This window comes from Dipteris shenzhenensis, chromosome 23 (assembly GCF_047967505.1).
Source record: "Dipteris shenzhenensis isolate YYH24624 ecotype China chromosome 23, Dip_SZ_1.0, whole genome shotgun sequence".
NCBI lineage: Eukaryota > Viridiplantae > Streptophyta > Polypodiopsida > Gleicheniales > Dipteridaceae > Dipteris > Dipteris shenzhenensis.
The window spans coordinates 20,372,114-20,398,815 of NC_141618.1; the positions used below are offsets into that span (position 1 = coordinate 20,372,114).

The following is a 26,702-nucleotide window of genomic DNA, read 5'->3' on the forward strand; positions in this document are numbered from 1 at the left end:
TTGCGAGAGAGCCACGCAACTTACATCTTGGGCTAGCCATGGACGGCGTGAATCCTTTCGGGTTACGCTCGACATCTTGGTCGACATGGCCCATAGTCGTGGTGAATTACAATATCCCACCATGGCTAACAATAAAAAAGGGACACCTCATGCTTGCACTACTTGTGCCAGGAAAGTACAAGGCAAAAAACATGGACGTGTACATGGCACCTTTGATAGAGGAGTTACAGATATTATGGAGAGGAGTGCAGGTCTTTGATATTTCCAGAGCTCCTAGGCATACCAATGATATTTTGGTCAGGGGTATCTTGATGTGGACCATGCATGACTACCCAGGATATGGAGAGTGCGCAGGTACGTGGTTATGTCTTTACATGTACAATGAGGGATTATGCTTTTTTTACTCTCTTTTGCACGCATGTCTTGTACTAACATATTCATGCACGCGTGTAGGACTTGTTACAAGTGGGTACCATGCTTGTCCTGTTTGTGGACCTGCTCTGAAATCGCTTGCACGCTACTCCAAACACATGAGGAAAAATGTTTATGAAGGTCATGCTCGATACCTTCCGCTCGACCATCTCGCACGTGGAGGTCAGCTTGATCCACCACCATCATATTTGAAAGCAAGTGATTGGATTCAAGCTTGGAGGGAGAATGGAGAGGAACCTCCTCCTGGTATGAAGAGGCTATCGATCTTTCACGAGCTTCCTTATTGGGGTCAGTTACAAATCAATCATCTCTTGGATCCCATGCATATCTTTAAGAATGTGGGGGCTACCATTTGGGCACACTTGGTTGGTTCCAAGGACTCGAGAGGAGTGCGAGAAGACTTGCATGCTATGAATAGGATGTCTCGTTTGTGGCCCCAAGTGCATGCTTCAGGAAAAGTTGTCCTCCCGAAAGCAACGTGGATCCTCTCTACGAGGGAGGAGGCAGCAATCAAGGCAGACATTGCCTCTTTTCAAACACCGACAGGGTACATGCGTTGCTTGAAAGGAGCATTTTCAAAGGACAATAAGCTTAGTGGCCTCAAGTCCCATGATTGGCACAAGGTCTTACAGGTATTCTAAGTAGAATTAGTGTACCGATAATAGTGATGTATTAGCGTAATTATTATTATGTTATATTGTTGACATGATTTCATTGTTGCTTTGATAGTTCATCCTTCCAATTACAATAAAAGGGTGCTTACAAGAAGATGTTAGAAATGCTATATTCAAGATCTGTGGTATTGTGAGGTATGCTTACTATCAATTCACATTATGTATTTTCTTCATGGACATGTGAAATAGGTGGATATCTCAAATATCTTACATATGCATGGACATGTGAAATAGGTGGATATCTCAAAAAGAGATCTCTATATCGAGCATCGAGAAGGCTAGGGTGGAATCCATAGAAGCCGTATGCTTGCTTGAGAAGCACTTTCCCTCAAGCATTATGACAACTCAAGTCCACTTGCTTGTGCACATAGTTGATGAGGTGGCTATAGCAGGTACCATTCATAATCGATGGATGTTTTTTCTCGAGCGGTTTATGAAAACTTTAAAGGGGTTTGTAAGACAAAGAGCAAGACCAGAAGCAAGCATGGCAGAGGGATGGCTTGTGCAAGAGTCATTAGTATATATCACAGAGTTTCTTGCATCCACGGATCCTGATATGCCGCAAGCTTGGCACAACAAGGATGATGATCGCATCATTGGCGAGGTCCCCCAAGGAAAAGGGATTGAAAGAAAGATGAGCGAAGAGCAAATGGAGAAATTCAATAAGTTTTGTATCCTCAATAGCCCTGAGATGCAGAAGTGGATTGAGAGATATGAAGTGGCCAAAGCAGAAAGAATAAATGCAAGGACGAGATTCAGAGTAATGTACAGGCGATCACAACCATATCCACGAGATCTGGCTCTTCTCCCTACTCACATGTCACTTGATTGGATACAACTAGCTATACATAAAGCCGAACGTGATGGAGAGACAATAAACGAGCGCGAGTGGGAGTTATCATCTGGATGTATGGTGCATATAAGTTTCTTATCTCTTGACGTAATTAAGTAATTATTTGTGGCAATATATGCTATAAAATAGGTGCATCTTCATTGTTTTAATGATGCTCTTTACAGTACAAAAAGTACAGTGCATTATGGTCATATGGACGACATTTTCACGTGGAACGCATCGATTCAAAGAGAGTCACGTATGATTGTGGAGTCATGGCTAACTTCACACAAGATAGCCGAGCAAGTGCTTCGGATACGAATCTTCTCTCCTCACAGTTGGATTATTGTGGAACCATACGCGACATCTATGAAATTGATTTCAGACGATTTACTATTTTCATTCTTGATGTAAAATGGTTTAGAACTACTTACAACGGTCCCCATGCGGCTGTGAGAAAAGATAGTAGCGGTCTCTTTGCAATAGACTCCACCAAACATTGGACCGATGAAAGTGATACTTTTGTTCTTCCCGAGCACTGTGAGCAGGTGCATACTAATGATTTAATTAGTCGAAGCTTTCGTTTTTTAAGTCCATTGATATATATATAATTGACGACATTTGGCACGTGATTTTTCATCTTCAATATAGGTGGTTTTTCATCCGGATCGTTCTGATCCAAGATGGTGGTACGTGATCCAAGTTGCACCACGAAGTAAGCAGATTTTTGAAGATCGAGATGTGGATATGGAGATGCCACTACCAATGCCGGATCCAATTGATGAATCTAGCGAAGAAGATGTAGATCACCATATGAGGCAAGAGGAAGATGCGCATAATGACATCGCACGGGAGGAGGATGGAGATCACGATATTGACGAGGAAGACAACAATCATCAAGATCAATCACCACACTTAAGCTTAATTGAAGAAGATGATCAAATACTTTTAGGTGAACGTACGATACTAGAGTACGATGATGATATAGGAGATCAACTCGGTATAGAGTTGGAGATAGACTTGCTTGGCGCCTTAGACTTGGCTCAAGATGAAATAGTTGATGTAAATGCTCCTATTTAATTTGATTTTTCTCATCTCAAACTTGGACATGAATATATGAGCTTCAAAGGCTTGATGTACATGCTCTCATTTTTTAATTCTCTATGAGCTCAAACATGTATAAAAATTTAAAAAATTTTATCATTGGAAGAAAATAATTTTTAAGGCTTTTAAAAAAAAAAAAACCTCTCTGTAAAATGTCGCTATAATATATTGTCTCAGTGTCGCTATATAGCGACCTTTAAAAGTCGCTATATAGCGACTTTTACTAACGTCGCTATATAGCGACGTTTAGCAAAAGTCGCTATATAGCGACGATTTACGACACCCGATTTTTATACCGACGATTAATGCTAAGCGGGCGCTAATCGTCGGTACGTAAACGTCGCAATAGGATGCGTGTGTAGTAGTGTAAAAAACCCCTCCTGTTATTGTAATCCTATTAGATTTTTTTAAAAAGTTGAATCAAAATACCCCTCCTTTTGAATGCACTTGGTACACTAAACTTTTGTGAGGTGAACCCCCCAAGTATTGCACATGGCTATTAGTGATCATAAGAGAAATTCCCATAGGCCAAGTGACAGTGGTGGTGGTGGTCAATTACCTTAGGGCCAACGTTTGCTTGGGTATAGCCAATCACAAAACTATTTTCGGGGCCATTTTGGAGCCGTGACACAACGTGCTCTTGGGTGAAATTTTCAATTTTGCACGGACCCGCACCCTCACTAGAAATTTTCCCGACATCATGGTGAAATAATGAGATGCAATCTATTTATTCTGAAAACTGCAGAGCTCGACACACAGTAGCTCTGCACTACATCATGCATCTCTGCACTACTTTGCATAACGCAATCTCTGGCCTAACCACTTATCATCGCATAGCCTTTTGCCGTAGCTTTGCCACCTGTCACTGACTCACTGGGTAGCACGTCCATGCATATCATAAAATTCAAGGTTGGCTTAGAGAGACCACCACGCTCGTTCTTGGCATAACAATGAGACGCAGTAATAAGCTAAGAGGGGGGGAAATTTTGCCCAAAAGGGCCCACAACCTCTTGAATGAATTGTAGGATTGTCTGGGGGAGGTAGGACGGTCAAACATGGGTGAAGAGAGGGGGGGGATGGTTTGAGAGGTCCCCAGTGTAAGAGGAGTAGCCAATAGGGGTTGTTTGCAGGTCTACCTACCCTCCACCTCAACTTGGCATGTGCTATTAAGCTTGGAAAAGGCACATAGTTCAAAGGCAATTAAACATTCAAACACAATCAGTGCGCTTGATAAAGTACAATCGATATGCATATAATCCTTGGTGTGATGGCAAAAGGGCAAGCACTCTGCGCCGCAACAATAAAAAATAGATCTTTTTTATCTATACTTAGATATTTAATTGAGGTTGTTCTCTCTTTAAAACTTAACATTTTCTCTGTATACGTGTGACATTCAAATAGCTCCCAAAAACAAGGTTTTAAGAAATGAAGTAATTGCAAGTTGCTCCACAAGTGGGAGAAGCGAATGAATGCATAGCTACCATGTAGCGATTTAGTTTGCACAGGGACAAAGATCAAAGCAAAGAAGGTGGCTGTGCACGCCCACTACATGATTGCGCCCACCAAAATTTGACTTGCGGCTCATACCTTCAAAAGTTAAACCAAAGACCTCTCGTATCAGACTAAGGGCCTTGACCACTAGGCTAACAAGCCAATATTGATACTCTTTTCTATAATCTAAAACTATTCCTTACATCTCTTACCACTTGCCAAGAACTCCCCTTGCCAACAAGGTACAATCCTATAATTGTGCACCTGCAACATGCGGGCTCCCTTCTATCAATAATAAACATAGTTACAGTGAGGAAGCATAGTCAAAGATATGAAGGTATCAAGAGATATATGGGCGTATGCCGAGTGCAACCACAAATACAATTTTACAACTAAGTAGAAGGACATGGTACTATGTAGCTACAAACACAAATACAAATTTACAACGAAGTAGAGGAAGATGTTCTTAAAGGTCTACTAGCCACTCTAACTTGGCCTTCAAGGGCCACATGAAATGCTGCAAGATCCATCTCCGTGTCCCCCTCCAACAACTTAACTACAATCCCTATTGAAGGCCTTCAAAAAATTGTGATCTTGTTGACTACAGAGGAAAGTTGAATCATCCTATTGGCTTCCTCCTCATGGAAAGCTCCATTCAATCGCTTGTCTATGATTTCCACCATCTTTCTTTCTCGACACCTCAAGGCCGCCCATTCTGGAAAATACCAATAACTATCTTCTGAATCTTCCATCAATGATAGATCCAAGTTTTTCCTGCCTCCAACCAGTTCTAAAACAACCATTCCATAGCTGTACACATCGCATTTCTTAGTCGCAATTGAATGTGTCAGCCATTCTGGTGCAATATATCCAGGCGTACCTCTCACTCCTGTTACAACACGAGACGCCCCTCTATCAATAAGCCTAGACAATCCAAAGTCACTTAATTTGGGGACACATTCTGAATCCAATAGGATGTTTTCAGGTTTGATGTCGAGATGAAATATAGGTTGCACGCACTCTTCGTGGAGATAAACGAGTCCCCGAGCTATTCCTAGAGCCACATCGAATCGTTTGGTCCACAGTCCAGAGAGTTCCCATCTCTAGCGTCGAAAAGCCACCGATCCAAGGAGCCATTTTCCATATACTCATAGACGAGCAATCGGTTGAAGTGCTCTGAGCAGAAACCATACAAACGAACAATGTGGAGATGGCTTGTCGCCCCAATGGTGACCACCTCTGCAAGAAACTGCTTCTGGGATGGAGATACCAACTCCAATTTCTTCACGGCTACTTCCCTCCCATCTGCAAGACAACCTTTGTATACTGAACCGAAGCCACCGGTACCCAACATTTTGCCGAACCCAAGATTCTACGCAGTTCCTGGTACGAATACCTGGTAAGTTGCAAGTGTAAGGCCCTCAGCAGTTCCTGTTCTACTTCATCATCGTCGACATGTCTCTTACAGAGAACGTAACTCCAAGCCCCAATCGATGCAATGCAAGCCAGAAAGAAGACTACACTGCACACAGTAGCAACAACGGCAGCCGGAAACCGTTTGGGGTGAGTTGAAGACAGATTATGAGTTGAAGAGCGATTCTGAGGAAGGGCGATCTTTACATAGAGAGTAACGTTACTAATTGGGCCAGAAAAGATGTTGGTGTCGATTATGCCCACTGGTTCGTCCGGAACAGGCAAGCAAAGGGAGGTGTTGTAGTCGTAAAGAAAGCCTGTGCAAGAGCAATTGGAATCGCAACGATTTCGGCATTTGTGGAGAGGAAATCTGGTGGTGATTTGACTCAGGAAAAACGGCAGAGAGATGAGGCTGACATTTTTAATTTCTACGAGGACAGTATTTGATGTTCCTGGTGACGAAGCGTTGCTTGGGCATGGTAGCCGGACAGAGCAGGCCCCATCCCTTAGAGCGATCCGAAGCATCTACAAGGACAAAGGCATTGACCAAAGTGTCATTCTCGGTAGCAGAAGGGCATCTGCAGTCCGGTACCGCGCTGCCTCCCGTCGAAAGCACAGCAAGATTCTTATATGAGAATGTGATCACCTAATTCGGATGCCCCATTGAAATTGTGTCGGATAGAGGCATGCATTTTGTCAATGAGGTAATCCAAGAACTCCTGTCTGGCTTTATGGTAACCCATAGAAAAAGCACACCCTCCTACCCCCAAGGAAATGGACAAGCCGAATCCACCAACAAAATATTATGCATTATCCTCACCAAGCATTGTTTGATTGGGCTGAGAGACTAAATGTAGCCTTATGGGCATACCGAACCATAGGTCAATACAGGGAATACACCTTTTCAATTGGTGTATGACGACCTTGAAGTTGTGGTCCTATTGTCTCTGTGCCAACATGGACTTAGGTAGTACAGAATGTGTGTGTAGAGTAAGATGTCATAAGCATCGCAAGCCGTGGGAACATGGCAAGGACTCAGAGAACTAGATGCAGCACTTTCGAAGGAAGCAGATTGAGTAGCTTCGAATGCGTCGTCACCGGCTTGTACGTCGTTGGCATTGTTGGAAGTAGCGAAACGGTAGTTACGGAGGTGACCATCGTTGTCCAGTCTGAGAAAGTCTGGCGGCAGGGCGTCACTGAACTGGGTCGCAATATCACGACCTTCGGAAACGAATGTGTTAAGTGTTAGAGAGCCGTTGATGTTGAACGTGATGGAGGCTTCGCACTGTTGCATCGCCCATTGTGTTGCAGATCGATTGCCTGAGAGCTCAGGAAGTAGTCATCGAATTCCCGAAACCAGCCGGCGGAAGTGGTCTGTAGACACCAATAGGGGATGGCCTGGCGATCGACGGACGTGGAGTTGAAGAAGAACTGCAGACCTCCCAGGCGCAAGCTTCATGCCCACCCGCAGCGTCTGGTTGGGTATAGCAGCGTGTCGGTCGGATGATCGAAACTTTGCCACACGCTCTGATTCTACGAGTCGTAGAAGAGCAGATTGCCGGAGTCCGACATCTCCATCGCCGCTACATTACTTATGCTCCACACCACGCTTCCATCGCCGTCCCTGAGAGCAAACCGTTGCTGCGAATCCACTTCCAGCGACACGTTGCCCGCATCCGGGTGTTGGATGACGGATGCCCGACTGATATTGTAGTAATCGCCTTGGGACAGATCTAGGTCGTCCCTCCGCAAGAACCACACCGGCACTGCAAAGGGTCCGCGGCGGGACTCAGCTACGGGGTTGTCGACGCTCAAACAAATGCTCAGTAGAACGCCATAGCCGTTGGGGTCGCCAATATTGGACAGGAAACCAAAGGAGAATGCAGTGGAATATTTCATGGAGATGCTGGAGCTCAAAACAGGCAAGAAGAAATTATTATCCAGGGGATTAAAGTAAGATTTGAGCGACTAGTTGGAAAAATCTATCGGGCCCTGCGAAGTTCTGAGCAATGCTGCTACGTGAGGGATGGGCATGGAGATGATGATCAGCGAGGCTGCTTCACAATTGGGTTAGAAGTTCTTGTTTTCATGACTTGTTTCTCGACTCTACTAAGCCATCCTTGATCATTGCCTGTATGGGCTTTAGCCCACTACATTTAGTATATATAATTGATTGTTTTATTTACCTTTGCAAACATGGTGATGCCTAGATATCATGTTGCCAGAAGTGATGAAAGGTCTATGGGAGATGCTAATGGAGCAAGGTGTGTTAGAGGAATTCAAAATCTTTTGCATCCACAAATAGAGGTTAAAAACCATTAACATTGGATTACAGAGTTAAGAAAACCTCAATGGTCAAAGTTAGAGATTCCAAATAAAGCACCACTTTATATTCTAAGATTACCAACAAAGGTAAAACTCACATAATAGAAAATGCTTGAAGGTAATTCTTATATTTCAAGAAAGGAGTTCACAAGTGAAATATTAATATTAAATAATGAGGAAAGCTTGGCAGACTTTTATACTCCATTGATAGTCAAGGCTACTTATTCCCAAATATACCCATAACCTTCCTCTCTTCCAGATTTGACAAAATACTCATGAAGTATGGGTACTCATTATATTTGTAGGGCTAGACTATTATGTATAGAGGTACCAAATTATTATATTTGTTCTCCAAGGAAGGGAGATAAATACATTCTTGCTATTATTTACCCATAATAACTCAGAATCATATGAAGCCTACAGTCAACACTAGCCACTAGGATGGATTTTGTGTATCCAGAATGGATCATCATGGATGATGAACCCAAAAAAGGCATGGAATATACCCATAACCCCACTCTCTTACATATTTTTAAAAAAATAATTAATTATGGGTACTAATTATACTTAGAGGGCCACACTTTAGGCCCAAGATTATTATATTTGAGAGCATACCCACGTTCAGCAATTGTACATCGGTTTCTGAACTTTGCACCATCGTTTCAGGAGCTAGCCTTAACATTGGAGAAATTGAAGAGGATAAGCGTGAAAATCGCTTCTCCTCCATTTTCAAGACATTGCAGCCGAAGAAAAACATCAATTTTCACCTCAAATTAGCTGCTATTGTTAGGGAAATTTGTATAGCAGGAAATGTTTTTGGTTCTTACGCTGGAAACTTCTGGTCCTATCGATCGTCATGCACGATGAGATCTGTGTCGTCATGAATGACGAATCACAAAAAGACGTGTTCTATAGCCTGCCTAGCTCTGACCCCAACATCGGCGATACGATCTTAACAGTACAGACACGGAGCCGTGTCCTGGCAAGAAAGCATCCTGGCAAGAAAGCAGCGAACAAAGAATTTTAGTCCAAGCACTACTGACTGGGGAAAAAAGGTTCTGCCAAGATGCGTCTAGATAGAGGACACATTTGTGCATGTGGGCGATAGAGGGCGGGAGAGAGAGAGAGAGAGAGAGAGAGAGAGAGAGAGAGAAGACGAAAAGGAAATTCTGTTATCGAGAGAGAGAGAGAGAGAGAGAGAGAGAGAGGGAGAGGAAATTCTGATATCACGAGAGAGCGAGAGAGAGAGAGAGAGAGATGGGCGGAGGCGCGTAAGAACTTGGGTTTCTGTGGTGTGCCCTCTTTTGGAAGGAGGAGGACTTGTCATCAACTTATGAAGTAGGTTGCATCGGCTTTCAGCTCCTTTTCAAATTACGTGATGCCGCATTGACAATCGGTGAACAATAAATTCCGATTGCACAGTCCAAAAGGCAATGCGGGAACTGTTTGGATTGATAATCTCTTGATTTGTCTGTCCTGGCCACTATATAATGCTGGAATTCAAACAACTTACGCACTTTTACCGTTATCAATCGTGTCTAGACGGCAAAGAGGCGCAGAATGTTAGTAATATCGTGTATCAACAGTAGCTACCATACACCTTGCGTACAAGGCACGTGTTTTGAATGTCGTAATGTTACGTTCACGCATTTCAGACGATAGATGAGAAGCGCTGTAGATGCTTGATTAGGGAGTAACCTCAGACAGTAAGAGAGATAGGGAGAGAACACGAGTTGAGAGCGGAAGCGAGAAGGCTAGAGTAGATTAGGTCAGAGTCTTACGTCAAACTACAAAGAGGGGAAATATGACTTACATAGTTCTTGCTTGCAGGAATTTGTTATGGAATGATGCCCAGTGTTGTTGGAGGATCAAGGGGAGAGAGGGGACATGAAGATGAATATTGACATGAATATAGACATGAACTGACTATGTTGTATTGAACATGAAGATGAATGTAGAAATGGATCTCTTTGCAGTCATGGCCCTTATCCAGAGGAGAGTAGGTTCCCGTTCACTCATGAACCTCATTCGGGGTATATCATCTGAATCATCTGACTATGTATAGCTCCATGTTGGAGAGTCTATTGTGCTCCTTGCTAGAGGCTTACCTATGTATCGGGGAGAGTTTCTACCCATGAGAACAGTGTGAGCTGCCACATAGGGCCTATGCTCTGAGCTGCCGCTGTGGGCTTTATAATGAACCTGTCAAGCTGCAATCTCCCTCTCAAATCAAGGTGTTTTGTAAAGCATGAACCAACATGTGTGGATGTGAGAGTACTTACAAAATGTGTAAACCAAGCAATGGTGGAAGAACAACTATGTGCCAAAGATCAAGCATGTAGTCAAATGATGACAACAATGTGTCGGGAATAGGCAAGAGGTTGTACAAGGCTGATGTATGTGCGCAAGAACTAATGACCCAAAAACAGTCAACAAATGTGACTTTATGCGGGTGGCAAGCATGCAAATGTGGCACTTTGCCAACTGTCACATATCTCTAATGTGATGAACTACTAAATGCCAAATGTACGAAGGTGGTATGTAAGAGTTGAACACCGATGATAGAACTGAATGGATGGAAGCTGTGGGGTTTGCTTGCATTTGTGGATTTCAATCTCCAGGTCCGAAGGACTTTGATGGAGCTCACGGAGGAGTGGTGTACGGCTGCAAAGAGATGGAGAAAAAAAGAATGCATCGAAGCTGGTCAATTGCTCTTTTATTCTTTACTTCTGCTGGGTCTTTTGTCTAGTCATTCACTATAGGATGCCGTTGAAGTTGAGTTTGTAGGCTGAGTTTGTAGGCGTTGAGCTTTGAGTGGTCTGCATGCTGCTCGCGGTATGGCTCGTGGAGTTGTAGCTGTTGCAGTGTATGCTTGCCTGTATGAGTCGTAACGTGTGGTCATTTGGAAGTTTGTAGACTGCATTGGTAGAAGCGTTATAGCTGCCTTCACTTGCTGGCCTTTGTTGCTGTGCAGCGCTCTCTTTTTACTGCATGTGCAATGTTGAGTCACTTGGTGCATCTAGTCTGCTGGTCGTGGGTGCCTGTTCGTCTGTCTTGGTCATCGAGGGACTTTATTATCCTTGTAGTTACTTAAGTCTATGTCGTAACTTTTGTAGACATGGTTGCATGAAAGATTTATTTTACTTGCTTGACTGTTTGCTAGTGTTGCTTTGGCTTGAGTCGACCTCGGTGCCAAGTTGAGTCTTTGTCTTGCTGGTACTGCATGTTACCTTTCTGCTTTTGAACGTGTCGTTGAAGTCTTCAGTCTGTTGTAGGTTGACTGAGTGTTTACTTGCTGGGAGTTGATACAGCTATTAAGGCTGGCTTTAAGGACTTGCTGAGACAAAGCCAGAAGATCTCCTCTCAGCATTTGCTGAGAGTACTCTCACAGGGCTGGATCACAGACGATCTCTCTCTCTTTCTCACAAATAACCCACTCTAAGACTGGAGTTCTCTCACAAAGAACTCTCATAAATCTCAGAAGTCTGAGAAACCTTATCACTCAGAACCTTACAAAGGAGGAGAACCTCCAAAACCTTACACAAGGAAAAATCCATCTCTCTCTCTCTCATCTTTAAAACACTCAATGAACCCATAAACACTCCAAATGAGATAGAGCTCCGAATGACAGAATCGGAAGCTTTTTGAAGCAACCTAGAGAGGGGAATGAGCTTACAAGGTGAGCTAGACTAGAGATGAAGATGCCTTAAGAATGAGGGCTTGTGCCTTGACGAACACAAGCGCTTACACCTTGACAAGAGCAAGGGCTTGCACTCTCTCGCAATGGATAGAGCATGAGTGGCTTTGATACCATGTTGGAGGATCGGGGGAAGAGAGTGGAGTGCACAAGACAGCTAACTGTACACGATGTTGTATTGAACATAAAGATGGATATATATATGAACCCCTTAAGGTTACGGTTAGGGTTTGACCCTATGCCCTATACCTAAAGTGCAATATACCCATCCCTAACAAGTGGTAGTTGACTTTTCAAGACTTGAAAAATGTTCAAGGGGAGATTTGAAAACTTAAATAAAACATTTTGGCTAGGAAGACTAAAGATGGAATAAGAAAATGGTTCAACTTCATTATTATTGGGAAGAAAGGCAAGCGTACGAGAATTGACTGATTGTGTTAAGAGTGACCGATGTCAATGATCCTTTCATACTTTGTGTGTCCTGTCATCAAAAGAAGCAAGTTGAGGCGTCAATGCTTATTTGTAAGCAGTGGAAGACAACCGGTTTAGGATGCAATATGAGGAAAGGCAAGCTTATGAAGCCAGAATTAGGTTCTTGGAACGAAATAGCCAGTATCGGATTTTATTTTGCCATAAGTGCTGAAGCATGTGGAGAAATGCATCTGATGCAAGGGTCAAACCATGCACAAAAGTGGGTTGCTATGCTAAGAGTTTTGGATTGACATTCCTGATGTTCACATAAGTCGATTAAGATCGCAGGCCCAACAAAACCAGTTGAGAACATTTCAGCCTTAAATGTGGTATTTCAGCCATTGTGTCCTTAGAGATTGCGAGGTAGTGGTAAATTTACACTTATGTGCAGCTTGGCCCAATATAAACATAGTGTCCAACATAGAACAAACTTACTGCAGTGTGAAATTTGGAAGCAAAAGATAATTTTATCTTGTGGTTTGACTCTTTGGAGCTGAGAATTTACTAGGGTGCCTTGAAATTTGAATCTTTGTTGAGAAGACCAAAATTATTGCAACTAAGCTCCAACCGTATGAGCTATACATGAAGGAGACTTAACTAGAATTTGGTCTGTTGTGGCAGTGATAAATCACATGCTTGGATTTGTAATTCATTTCTTCTGCTGGTGGCCATCTTTTTCTGCATGCAGGTCATTGCTGAAAATGGAGACTAAACTGTGGCTATTTGCAGCACTGGCATGGGTGGCAGTGAGTCATGGTTCTCTCATCTCAAAATTAGATATTGTAGTCGGTAACAGAACCTTGAAGTCTGCCACTTTTAGATCTCCAGCTTTTACATTGCGACCTGGAGAAGCTCAAGATAAGTATTATTATGGAGTTCCTTTCCCCAAAGGCCACATTGGCCTAAAGCGTTTCGATGCTGAAGTGGTCGATGAGGATGGGAACTCCATACCTTTGAATGAAGTATACCTTCATCACTGGGTGGTTGTGAATTATTACAGTCAGTCTGGTCAGCAGACTAGGTATGATGCATCCAGGATTCTGGGAAATGATGGTGTTTGTCCCAATAAAATCCTCAGTCAGCTTTTTGGTCTTGGATCTGAGACTCGCCATACAAGTACTTCTGTTCCTGATCCCTATGGCATTGAAGTTGGCAATCCTGAACTTGCTCCCAATGGAACCGAGGAGGCTTGGCTCCTTAACGTTCATGCTATAGATACACGGGGCACCATTGACCCATCTGGATGCTTAGAGTGCAGGTGTGATCTTTACAATGTAACGACTGATCCCTATGGGCGTCCCTTAAGAGATGGCTATATTGGAGGCCTTGATTGTTGCTATGATGAGACCCAATGTCAACTGAAGGAAGGATATGTTGGAGAAAGCAGGACTTATTATCTGCAATACACCGTTCAATACATGGATTGGGATGAAAACATTTTGCCAGTGAAAGTCTACATCCTTGATGTTACTTACGCAGGAGAATACTGCAAGGTGCGTCTAGATGATGATGCTGATGAATGATTTGAAGATTATCATTGTTTTACAGGACGTAAGAATTCTTTTGAGTGTGCTGAATGCATTCTGATTTTTGTGCATGTTTCAATAGAACCTTTAATTCGTAGTTAATATGGTCTCCTTACAATGGGTAGAAGTTTTTCATATTATTTGAAAGATTTGGAGTATACCACAGCAAGATGTAGAGGCAGCATGCAAATTGAAATTGATTGTTGGGTCATACAGCTTTCTCTTTTTTGCATGCCCCTCTGCATCCCACTTCTATGTGTGCCCTTCTCTTTCTTTCAGTGTCTTCCCCTTCTTTCAAGTAATTCAAAGTTTACATGCAACTTTTGTAAATAGGTGGAGTATGATATTCCTTCTTGTGCTGCTGGGGATGATTGCGTACATACACAAGAAGCCATTATGGATATTCCTGTGGGAGGAGATGTTGTCTACACTGTTGCACATCAACATGCTGGAGGAATTGGTGCTGCCATTTATGGTGAAGTATGTCATGATAATAACTTCATCGTTGATCTATCTTCTTCTGCATTGTCTGTTTAATGGGGGAAAATGTATAGCATGGTTGATTGTGGGAAGCAAGGAAAATGTTTGTATGATTACTAGAACGACAAAAATCTGAATTTGTAGGATTGGATACATTCTAGTCTTACAAAGGGGTGTGTGTGTGTATATATATATAAAGGGCTGTCAGTGGCACTGAATAATGAATCCTGACCTGATTCTTTTCCTGGAAGGATGGACGAGAGATATGTACATCCATGCCACTTTATGGCACAGGCACAGAAGCTGGCAATGAAGCTGGTTATATTGTTGGCATGACTACATGTTACCCAGAACCTGGCTCTTTGAAGGTTTCAAGCGGGGAAAGACTGCGAGTACATTCCAATTACAGCAGAATGACTGGTCACACAGGGGTCATGGGGTTGGTTTACATGCTTGTAGATCCTACTCCTGCAACTAGTATTATCTAGAAGAAATGGGTATACTCAAGCTCATGAATTTTCACATAATTTGAAAGCGATGGAAGGCAGTGAAGCATGTTTACATGCTTGTAGATCCTAGTCCTGCAACTAGTATCATCTATAAGAAATGGGTATACTCAAGCTCATGAATTTTCACATAATTAGAAAGGGCAATGAATAATGAGCAGGTAGTTTCACCCCTTGGGCCAAGTTTGATGTGTTTTTTCTTTCATTGCATCTTACCTAAGGTTGGGGTTCTTAAAAGTTGAATATTTAACCCCTGAAATCTTAAATTAAAGGTCTCTTTTTGGAAAAGAGAATGTGAAGAAAGTTTGTGTTTAAAGACCAGTGTTGGCTAAAGTTTCTTCTACACAACCTTTCATTAGTACAAGGACCTCATTATCCCATCAAAGAGTAAGTATTCTTGTGGGCCAACTATTCTGTTCTATTAGCAAACTTATACTCTTGAATTTGAGTCTATACAATGATTGATTTGTTTTGAGACGTCCATAAATTTAGTCAAGTTTAGCGGGCTCACAAATGTTTCATGCATTCTAGATTTTGTGTGCAAAGATCCAAATTGCAATTCATCATTGTGATTTGGGGGCTTTGTGCTTTGAATTGCTCGAGTGAGTTTTCTGTTTCGGTTTTTAATATTACTCGATTTATTTAGATTTCGAGGTGAGTGTTTATGATAAATGGTTACCACATCATTACATTACCTTGATCTAGAATATCTACTGGAAACATTTTTTATATCGCTAAACAAATATGGAGTGATGGCTCTTCAGATTTATAGGTTCTTTCGGTGATACGTTGTGAGCTGGACCTTGTGTAAGAGGCGGTTTAGAGGCTGGGAGAGCTTTAGAGCCCACTTTCTGTCTAGTATTTTGTTTGTTTTGTGTTTAAATATTTTTGTAGGTCTTGGCTTGTATATTGCAATATTTTCCAATCTTTCTCATGTATTTTTGTCTTTACTCTCTTTCTCTCTCAACCTGCCTCCACCCTGTTGCTCACCCCACCTCCATCCTGCTGCTCACCTGGCCTTCATCTCTGCTGCTCATCCCGCCTCCACCTGCTGCTTAACCCATCCCCCACCTTGCTGCCCCATTGCACCAATCTGCTGCTCTTCCAGCCTCCCATCTTGCTGCTCATCCACCTGCTGTATATCCACCCCAAACCCCACCATAGTTGCTGCTATGTATCTGCTATAGTTGCTGCTCACCCCGCCTGCTTCCAGCCCACCACATCTGCAGCAAATACGCATCTTAACTGCGTCCTGTACCTCAGGGCTGCTCCTCATAAGTGCCATTAGGCTGCCCTGAATGAAGCCCCAAGGCCACAAGAAGGGCTCAAGATTTTGGCGACCTGTTCTACATCAGTCATGGAAAAGACTCTAGTAATGGGAGGTAATGAAGGGTGGTTTGCTCTTCCTCCCTCCATAAAGTTACACAAAGAGAAACCTCAGCAAAACAATAGGGAAAGAAACATGAGAAAGGTGCTAGAAATCAAATCCCTACAAAGGGTATACGGCAGCGGAAGACTGAGAGAGCGTCCCAAGAACTACACGCAGAAGTGTTCAATGGGATCAAACTTCTTTACTTGTGTGTACTTCACAACCAGAAGTGTGTGGGCAAGCCAGTAAATAGATAGTGCTCCAAGAGAGATATAGAATCCACAATGGTATATTTCCGGCCAAAAAACTAGAAAAGAGATGTGGAGTGCCACCAAACCGCGGTCCTTCGATCTTACCAAAAGTTCTCCTACTATCTGCTTGGCACCTCTAGATCCCTAAGCTTTGGACTCTCTGTCCAGTGATCCCTCCACCTTACTGTGCAGGTAGTTAGCCTAGGTGGGCAGCCCTTAAAGCTTAGTCTACAGCACCTCTGTACATTCTAATATAGTCCCAAGAGAGGGTCTTCTGCTGCTATTATCTGCTTCTCTAAAGGCTGCTCCAGGTGATGATTATGGAGGCCCACAGGGCCTCCTTTTATAGGGCTCTGGGCCCCCTTGAATTGGCCGACCTAGTAGGGCAATCTGGCTGACCAGCAGCCCCCTACTGGCCGACTTAATGCTGGTCTTTGAGGGGCACATAAACTGAGGGTTAGCTGGCCCAGCCTGGCCACATGGCAGCAGGCTGCCACTGGCCCAGGCCTGTCCAGCCCTAAACCCACCTCCATTCAGGCCTAAATGGCCGCAGAACCTGCTGCAACTGAGGCACCATCTTCCTGCTGCTGATCCGCCTTTGTCTCAACCTCTTCTGTGCCCCGGAATGCCTCCTAACTGTCTGTACAGGTGGTGGTACCGTCATGTACCCTTGCTGATGTCATTTGCCACCTCAACACAGTCCTCTGTTGGAATCCCTGCGCAATTCTGCCTTCTCCTTCTATGGACAGCATCTGGACATTTCTGTCTCAGATCTGCCTACTACCTATTACCTTTGATCATGAAAGTTCAAAGAGTCCAGCCTCAGCCCTCCAGAGACCAAAGGCATCTGGAATCTGGATTCTGATACATAGTGTCAATGATAGATCAATACTACACCAAACATCAAAGGCAAAACATCATAGAAGAAAAGGCTGCCACAGCTTCGAATAAAGCTGAAAATTGAAATGCATCACGATTCACGACTGATGAGACTCAAGCCTCAAGCTGCAGCGTGCATCCTCATCCTCATTCTCTCGCTCATCCTCATCCTCATCCTCATCCTCATCATCATTTGCATCAGTGCCATCCTCCTCCTTGAGACCATCCTTGAGGCCAACCACAGACAAAGTCGGCCAACAGTGTACGGAGTACAGATTAGCAGCGGATTAGAATAGTGCTAAAAAATGTGTTTTCCAAGGTTTTGGCCAGGCATAAAATCGATCCCCCCCCCTCCCCCCCCAAAACAAAAAGCCAAACCCCCCACACACACACACAAAAAAAAGAAAAAAAAAGGGGAAAAAAAAACTCGTACAGAAAGCCGTACATGCGGACGTACGTATGGCGTACGGAAAAACCATCCGTATGCATACGGATGCAACTATGTTGCTAGGTACTCCTTTGTCCTTTTGCTTTGAGAGATTGCCCATGTGGCAATCTCTCAAACCCTAGGACACCCCCACGATGCACTCCTCATTGAGGGCTCACAGGTGGGATTCCAACACCTCTCTCACCAACCTATCTTGGCATGATCCCAATCCATTGATGAAGATGCTCCATTAGCTCCCGTGTCATAGCCCTCTGGAACACTTTTGTGGTGTTGTAGCTCCTTGGCTTCTCATCTTGTGGCTCTTGCTTTGCCAAGTCTGGCGGTCCTGTATAAGCACACCAGTCTGGTACACAGGTCCATCTTTGCACCACCATCTTTAGTCAACGAACCCACCTTCGACTCGAGCACTCTAGGTACTAGCATCCTCCAATTGTCCCCCTCATGAATTTCTCCAGGCACCATGCTCTCAGTGTCTGTTTCAACTTCGAGCCGTCATCTTCCACAATGGGTAATTGGTCCCATCAAGCTTGCCCGTGTTCCAAAATTAGGGATGTAATGTTTGTTTGCTATGACAATGAATTGGAAAGGGTAAAGTTAGAGTGTCGTACACTTGCCTAAACTGCCACTTGGGTACAACCCTTCAGACACCTGCTTGAACATAAGCCTCCCGCCTTGGGTACAATCCTTCACACGTCGAAGTTGATTCCCCCAAGCAGTGCATCAAGGTCATCGTAGAGCAAGGTCCTTGCCTTCAAGCTCCACTTCCCGTGAACTTCTGCCAGGGTTCTGATACCATATTAGAATTGAAATATGTACAAAGGGTATCATGCAGAGCGCAAGATTGATAGAGCATCCTCAGGAATTACACGAGGAAGTGTTTTACTATGGAATCAAACTTCTTTACTTGTGTATAGTTCACAAACGTAAGTGTGTATGCAAGCCAGTAAATAGAAATTGCTCCAAGAAAGATATAGAATCCACATTGGTATATTTGTGTCCAAAAACCTCAATAGAAAAGACATAAGGGGACTCAAAAGGGCCTCATAAGGAATGGATTAAGAAAAGGATTAAGTTAATGGGAAGTGAACCAACTATGGTAACTCATGGGCTAACGGCCCTAGTAGCATTGACTTAAGTGACATGGGTACCGTTAATTTGAAATTAGGCAACCTTGGCCTTTGGATGGATGTGGATGGTGGATGGATCAAAGGCCTAGTATTCCTTTGGTGATGGTGGATGCACTTTGGTGGGCTCCAAATGGCAAATTTTGACTTTAGGGAGGCCTCATTAAGAGGGAAAGGCTCCTTGCAATGTGGAGCCTTGATCTAGATCAAGACCAATGGTTGAGAGGGAGGCACATAATGAAGGGCTAGGATTTAGGCACATAATGGAGGGTGGAGATCAACCTCCTTAGATAGAGGGCTAGGATGAAGGTGCATAATAGGTGGCCTAAATTGAAGCTCCTAGCTCTACAATCTCCTCCCTTGGATCCTTTATCACATCAATGGACCGGCTTGAAGCGCCTTTGACACTCATCTCCTCCCTTGGTTCACCTTCTAAATATAGACCCAAGAGAGGGTCTTGTGTTGCTCCTATCTACTTCTCTAAAGGCTGCTCCAGGTGATGTTTGTAAAACTCATTGGGGGCACATAAACTGAGGGCTGGCTAGCCCAGCTTGGCCATGTAGCACGGTGCCACTGCCCAGGCCTATCTAGCCCTAACCCCTCCTTCGTTTAGGCCCAAATGGACCCAAGACTTGCTGTTGCGTCTGAGGTGCCATCTTCCTACTAGCAGATATGCCTCTATTTAGACCTCTTTCATGCCTCAAAATGCCTCCAAACCATTCGTATAGGTGTCTGTACTATTGATTCAGGTATCCGTATTGTCCCATACCCTTGTTATGTCATCCACCACCTCAACGTAGTCCTTCTCTATTGGAACCCCTATGCATTTCCGCCCTCTCCATCTGTTGTCATCATTTAGACATTTCTGCCTTAGATCTGCTCCCTTGGAGATGCCTAATCTCTCAGGGGGGTCACTATGTATAAACCCTCTATACCACGTGCGTTCAAGGCCTATTTCTAAAATCCCTTATCTGTAAATTTTTCAGTAATAAAATTTACCCCTTTTCTATACAAATCTGTAAATTTTTCCCAAAACTATTTTAAATAGTCCCTTATGTATATTTATTTCTATAAATTTTAGAAATAAAAAATATCCTTCTATTGAACTCACGTGATAGGGTTACATATGATGAGTGACCCCCCCGAGCCTAATCTATAAGGTACTCCTTTGTTCTTTTGCTTTGTTTGATGACTACCCACATGGCAACTGTCATGCTGCCTATGTGGTAATCTCTCAAACCCTAGGTACACCCCCCTGATGCACTCCTCATTTGGGGGCTCACAGGTGAGGAGGTGACCTATACAATTCCAACTAAAGGGGTGCTACAAGAATGTCTCAATCATCCACAGATTTGCAAGTCAAGAGGTTTTGTCATACTGCTGTGGATTCTCATGACGTTTATGGTCTTAGCATGGTTGGGAAGAACCCGCGGAGGCTTACAGACAACAACCTTCTGGTAAGAGAATGGCTCACTGTGTTCAGTCAGCCACGAAAGTTAAAGGACTACAAGGTGAAGGCCAAAAGTCTTTGGGACCCGGACCTTCTACAAGAGGCTCTTGACCTTCACTTTTAGGTTTACCAAGAGGCAACCCCCAATATGCAATTTGGGATTGCATTTGCTTGAGGTTTCACCCTTGAGCATTGCAAGGCTGCAAAAAATGCCCCTACAAAGGACGATTTCACTGTCAACTGGGCTGAATTCGCTGAAAGCATGGTTTGTACACTCCAACAACAAGGTAAGCTCTAACAAAAAATTGAATGATTTCAACAAAAGAATAATCTGTCAGTTGACCCCTTTGAAATAGCAATGGAGGAAGATGTCAAAAGTGTCTTGAGGTATAGGGAGGGGGAATTGCGGCGACACTCTATTTCTCACGGGCCATAGTCTTTGTCTACCCAAATCTCACATGGCCGTGGCACACTGTCTGTAAACTACACAATGCCCGAGCTAGTCAACAGTCAAAAAATGCTACATGCTACAAAGATAATGCTACAAAGATGAGACTTGACCAGGCAAGTGAAGAGGTGGATGCAGTTGTAAATGCAATAGTTAAGGCCAATAAAGATAGGCTATGCCAAGAGAATTTTTTGACATTAGTAAATACATTGACAACAAAGCTCCAAGCAGCACAAAATGAAATATCAGTTTTGACTCCTTCAATTGACCTAGAGCATTTCAAAAAATTGCAGGCAGACATTGCCTCATTCACGGACACATTGGAGATCCTGGGATTCAAAGTAGAAGCCCCAAATTTTGAGGAGAGCATACCTGATTTGGAGGTAAGACTATAAAATTTATCATACACTTTGCGTCAGTCCTTAAGTTTTTTTGTGATGTTTCCACAGTCCTTGTGTTTACCTGAGTTCAGTTTTTTTGTTGTTTCGACATGCAGGCGCAATTACGTGAAAAGTCTGCTATCTTTCAGACGAGGCATCAACAATATTATTTTGCCCAAAAATTGATGGAAACAGTCCAGTCAGTATGCCTTCGCACTGCTTTGTGATAGCTTGCTTTTGTGAGTGCTTTTGCACTGCATGTGAGTGGTTTGGTAGTGCTTTGGCACTGCTTTCTGACTGCTTGGTCACTACTTTGCATTTTTAGACTACTTTACATGGAATATGCAAAGTACTCTACATGTGCTTTGTGGGTCTCATGGCTTTAGCACTGCTTTGTATGCGTGCTTGTTAATGCTCACAGCAGTGCTTTGTGAAACTGCTAGTTTCTCTTTTAAAGCTGCTGAAGACTACACGAGATAAAGGGGGGACAGAGAGAAAGGGGGGGGTCGGAGGGGTAGAAAAGGTGGAGATGGTGTGTAAGAAGAAGACTTGAGGAGATAAAGAAGGAGAGAGAGAGAGAGAGAGAGAGAGAGAGAGAGAGAGTCAACCACTTTAAAGTCTTCATTCAAGTCTAATGAAGAAGAGTCAACATATTGTCCAATAGCAAAAATGTACTTCCAAAAAATCAAAAAAGACCTGATTTCTGCTTTCCCAAATTTGAAGTGTTGCTAAGGCTACCCTGAGGGCAGGCCAAAAACCTCAAAGGAGATGGGCCGACGGGTGTAGTGCCTCACACCATCAGGCCATTATGCTTTCAATAAATGTTGCGACATAAATGCAAGGAAGAGTGATTGGTCTAGTCACTAGTGGTTCAAAAGTTCTACCTTATCCAATCTACTAGAGTTCAAATCCCAATCTTTTTCTCTATTAAGGAGAGGTTTGGGGGAAGCCAATTGGAGAAATTTCAATCATTAGATTAGATTGGAACATTGTGGACCATTGGATGCTTTTGTTGGAAATGTGGCATGAGTGGTAGTTTACATGCATCGTTGTATTGTTTGAGTGTGGTCAGTTAGCGTTGATTCACATTTTAATATTCCTTCATTCATGTTGATAATGTTCCAAAACTATCGTATGTTTGCAAGATTTGTGCAACATAATTCTTTCTCTATGTTAGTTTGGAATCCCAACGTTACAACTAGATTTCTGATCACGTGTTTGTAAGGTTTGTGTGTGCTTATTGCTGATCGGTGGATCAATATGCTCACCAGAGTCTCGGGGGAGCATTCTTCAGCTTCCTGCATGATGTTTGGGACTAAACATTGGTTTGTTTCGCGCGGCATCGTATTTGGAGCATGTTGTTTACTTGGATTATTTGCACTCATGCTGCTATTTAGATGTTTCTTAGTGATGGAAAAAAATATATTCATTCAGCCTCTATTCTTTTATAGCTCTCAGCTCAAAGGATTTCATTTTTGTTGGTTTCCTGTCAAAAAAATTTTAATGTGACTAGCCACAGGTTTTACACCAGTTATAATAACTCATGTCCTTTTTACATGCAAGTTGTGCACCTTAGATTGAATTTGATCTAAGGTTGGTTTTTAGCTTTAAAACGTTGTTTGTAGCTTTTGGATGATGAGTTTTTAGCCGAGATGGAGTGTGACAATTTATATTTGTCCATAATTGGATTTTGAACGAATGTAGAAGTGGCTAAGTGCAAGCTGGATGCTTCTACAAGCCTGGATCAATTGATTGAGCTCATCGATATGCTTCTCTATAGGTGTTTGTGGTCCTACTCATGCTATTGATGTTCCTCCTATATTGTTGTAGATTTGTCTGGCACTATCCTAGTCGTTCTTGATTCTTGATGCTCCTATTATTGCATTGTTAATGTTCTTCTTTTATCTGTGCTGTGCTTAGTTGCTCGGACAATGTTTTCACAAATCCACTACCTGAATAGTTAGAGGAATGCTTGTGTAGAACAAGGGGTAGGGATAATTGTAGACCACCCATATCAAAGCTCTAAAGTCAATAATGCTAATGAGAAAGTGCACTATTTAACTTCTCTTTCTGGGCGAACTTTCTTCTCATTTCCCATATGTTAGTTTCTATAGTATCTCCATTTAAAGATACTGATATCAGTTATTGATTTCCATTTCTTTTGCAATAGAATTAGCCCTTCATAGTCTAATGGACATCTTCAGCTCATTTCTACAAAAGCAGCCTTGCATGTCTTCACTCTATAGTGTGTCCTCGTGATTAGTCTTTGGAGTTAGTCTTCATGTTTTTGCAATAGAATTAGCCCTTCATAGTCTAATGGACAAGTGTCTTCAGCTCATTTCTACAAAAGCAGCCTTGCATGTCTTCACTCTATAGTGTGTCGTCGTGATTAGTCTTTGGAAGCTAGTCTTCATGTGTTCAAGTTGTCTTGTAGCCTCTAGGCACAACATGTCTCCACGTGTGCTTGTGGAAATGCCTACCATGCATGCCTAAAGTTGGGACATGTCTTCATATCATGTCATCTGTTCCAAGCTAGTAGGTTGAAGAGTCTAATGTATATTTAGTTGTGGCTATGTGATTCTTAATTCTTATTGCACGAAACAAAGCATCCATGGCCTTGGCCCAGATTCCTGCGATGGAGAGGATGGCCTCTACTTTGGAGATGAGCTACTACATGATGGAGTAGACTCTAACATTGCCCACTCCAAGCAGGCTGAATGGGCAGTGAAGAAACAGAGACAAAGTCTCATACAAAAGGCATGCACACAGTGGGACAAATCCAGGAAGGGTAAGCCACCCTTGTCTCCACATTCCCTGGCTAATGAGAAGAAAGCTCACATCAGTGGCTTTGTTAAGCTTAGAATGCAGTTTTACAAGCCAGTATTTAATAAAAATCATCGCATGGTTAAGCCCCTAGCTGTACAAATGGCATCAAAAAAGAAGCATGAGAAAAGGAAGTCCAACAGATCATCTCCAAATATGTATGTTTTTTTGGGAGGTGGTTGTGCAAAACCCATTGCCCTTTTTAATTAGTTCCAAATGCATTATCACTTACATTCTCTTCACGTAGGTCCCTCAAAATTGGCTACTCCAATAGATCTTGTAACCCCCCTAAACCACCCCAAAAGTGTGTTTCTAGATGCCGTGGTGTGTTGCTAGAATCAATAAAAGAAAGAATGGAACTACAAAAGAAATTGAACGCTATGGTTGCTGCCATAAACAACCTATCGAAGAACCTCATTCCAAACAAATGTCAAGGCAATTCCCGTTCTCTTGCACTTGTAGTACTTCTTCTTTCAGTACATTTCAGTATTTTTCCTTGTACAAGTGTTGTTGTAAGTTTGAATTTTCAAGTATTATCTTTTGAAATTTTCGTATTATTTATTTCCTTTCGTATATGTGGGCAAGTGCTTTTGTTAGTCTAAAATTTCAGCTTACATTCATAGTATACTCTGCATACACATTTACATAACAGACTGCATTGATGTCTCCAGCTGCTCTTATGCCATGGTCTGTTGGACCAGCGTCTTCACCTCACATCCTTGCATGTCTTGTCTCTACATGTGGCCCTACATGTCTTGAGATTTCTAAGGTTGCATTTGTCTCTAGCTCATATATAGCAGCATCCCCACATGGTCTTATGGGCAAGTGTCTTCAGTTCATGTAAAGAAAAACAGCCCTGCATGTCTTGACTCTACGGTGTTTGTCCTCATGAGTCTTTGTAGAGTCTTCATGGCAGTTGGAAGTTCATCTTCATGTGCTCAAATTGTCTTGTATACACAACATGTCTCCGCATGCGCTTGTGGAAGCACTGCCATGCATGTCTCAAGCTTAGACATGTCTTCTTGTCATGTTGGCCAAATTCAGGGCATGTCATATACACATATATACACATGCCTTCTACGTATCTTGTCTACATAGGTACATACAAGCATGCATGTGTACATGTGGACACATGGAGACAAATGTACACATGGCATGTACATGAGTCTACGTGTCTCATCTCAAAGTATCCATGCCGAAGCACGCTGTCAAGGCTAAACCTAATTTCGGCATGCAAGTTGTCATATAATTGCTAAGAAATAAGCAAAGCTTATCCCAATGGATACGGGTCTTCATAACATGTCACCATACAACGTGTCTCCTTGCAGTTAGCTTCATGTCCCAATGCATATGGAGACATCTGTACACATGAATTTAGACACATGATGCCTTGAAAAACCTCATGTCCCAATGCTTATGGGGACATATGGTATGATGGCTTGAATAGCTTCGTGTCACAATGCACATGATGACATATGGTGTGATGGCTTGAATAGCTTCGTGTACCAATGCACATGGTGACTTATGAAGTGATGGCTTGAATAGCTTTGTGCCCCAATGCACATGGCGGCTTATGAAATGATGGCTTGAATAGCTTCATGTACCAATGCATATGGTGTCCTGAGCAGGCACACATTTTTTCAATGCACATCATGACATATGAAGTGATGGCTTCAATAGCTTCGTGTCCCACTATGAAGTGATGGCTTCAATAGCTCCATGTCCCAATGCAAGTGGAGACATGTGGAGTGATGGCTTCAATGGCTATCACTCCATACGTCTAGACGTGATGACTAGAGAATAACTTGATGTCTTCAATGGCCATGACCCCAATGCAAATGGAGACATGTGGAGTGATGACATATGGAGTGATGGCTGAATCAATGGCCATCATGCCATACATCTAGACGTGATGCCCCGAGAATAGCTTGATGTCTTGCTTCTTGCTGGTCATGCCCCTACAAAGCCATGTGATGCCTTGACCTTGAAGAGAAGATGCCTTCAATGGTTTGGTGTCCCCATGCCCAAATATTTCAAAACGGTCTTGAATGTGGATAGATGATGGACGTGTGGAGGAATGTAAGTCCAAAAGCTTCCAACTCTATTTTATAGTAGTCCACTAAAGTTCAATCAGCACGTACATACACACAAGGTTTATCACTCTCTTACCATTTATGTATTGTGCAATTGTATTTTATAGTAGTCCACTAAAGTTCAATCAGCACGTACATACACACAAGGTTTATCACTCTCTTACCATTTATGTATTGTGCAATTGTAGAAGAGGAAGATGAAATTACTAATAGAAGCAGTCCAATAGATTTATGCAGCCATGATGTGTGGAGAAACACCTTGATGTGGAAGGTGTGTACTCTTTTATGCATTGCATGTTTACGACTTGGCATTCCTATCCCACTGCAAAAGCACATGTTTTTAAGAATGACAGCTTTTGGTTACTGTGTCCAAGTAGGGGTCTTACATGACGACTTACCTGACGCTTCGGATGTGGATACAGCAGCTTCACAGAGAGCTCCCGTGGATCGTAGAAAAGATATAGATGTTACTATTCTATAGAATAT

The 26,702-nt window shown here is 42.8% G+C and overlaps 1 protein-coding gene and 1 pseudogene across 1 annotated transcript; one reads left to right on the top strand and one right to left on the bottom strand.

The window, feature by feature from the left end:
* Positions 1-5,111: 5,111 nt before the first annotated feature.
* Positions 5,112-7,845, bottom strand: LOC147887097 (G-type lectin S-receptor-like serine/threonine-protein kinase SD2-5; annotated as a pseudogene).
* Positions 7,846-9,270: 1,425 nt separating this feature from the next.
* LOC147887098 (uncharacterized) lies at positions 9,271-15,087 on the top strand. Its single transcript, XM_087394542.1, has 4 exons — positions 9,271-9,609; positions 13,128-13,932; positions 14,299-14,445; positions 14,697-15,087. The coding sequence occupies exons 1-4, from the start codon at positions 9,605-9,607 to the stop codon at positions 14,931-14,933; spliced, it is 1,194 nt and encodes a 397-aa protein (XP_087250668.1). The 5' UTR covers positions 9,271-9,604; the 3' UTR covers positions 14,934-15,087.
* The last annotated feature ends 11,615 nt before the right edge of the window (positions 15,088-26,702 follow it).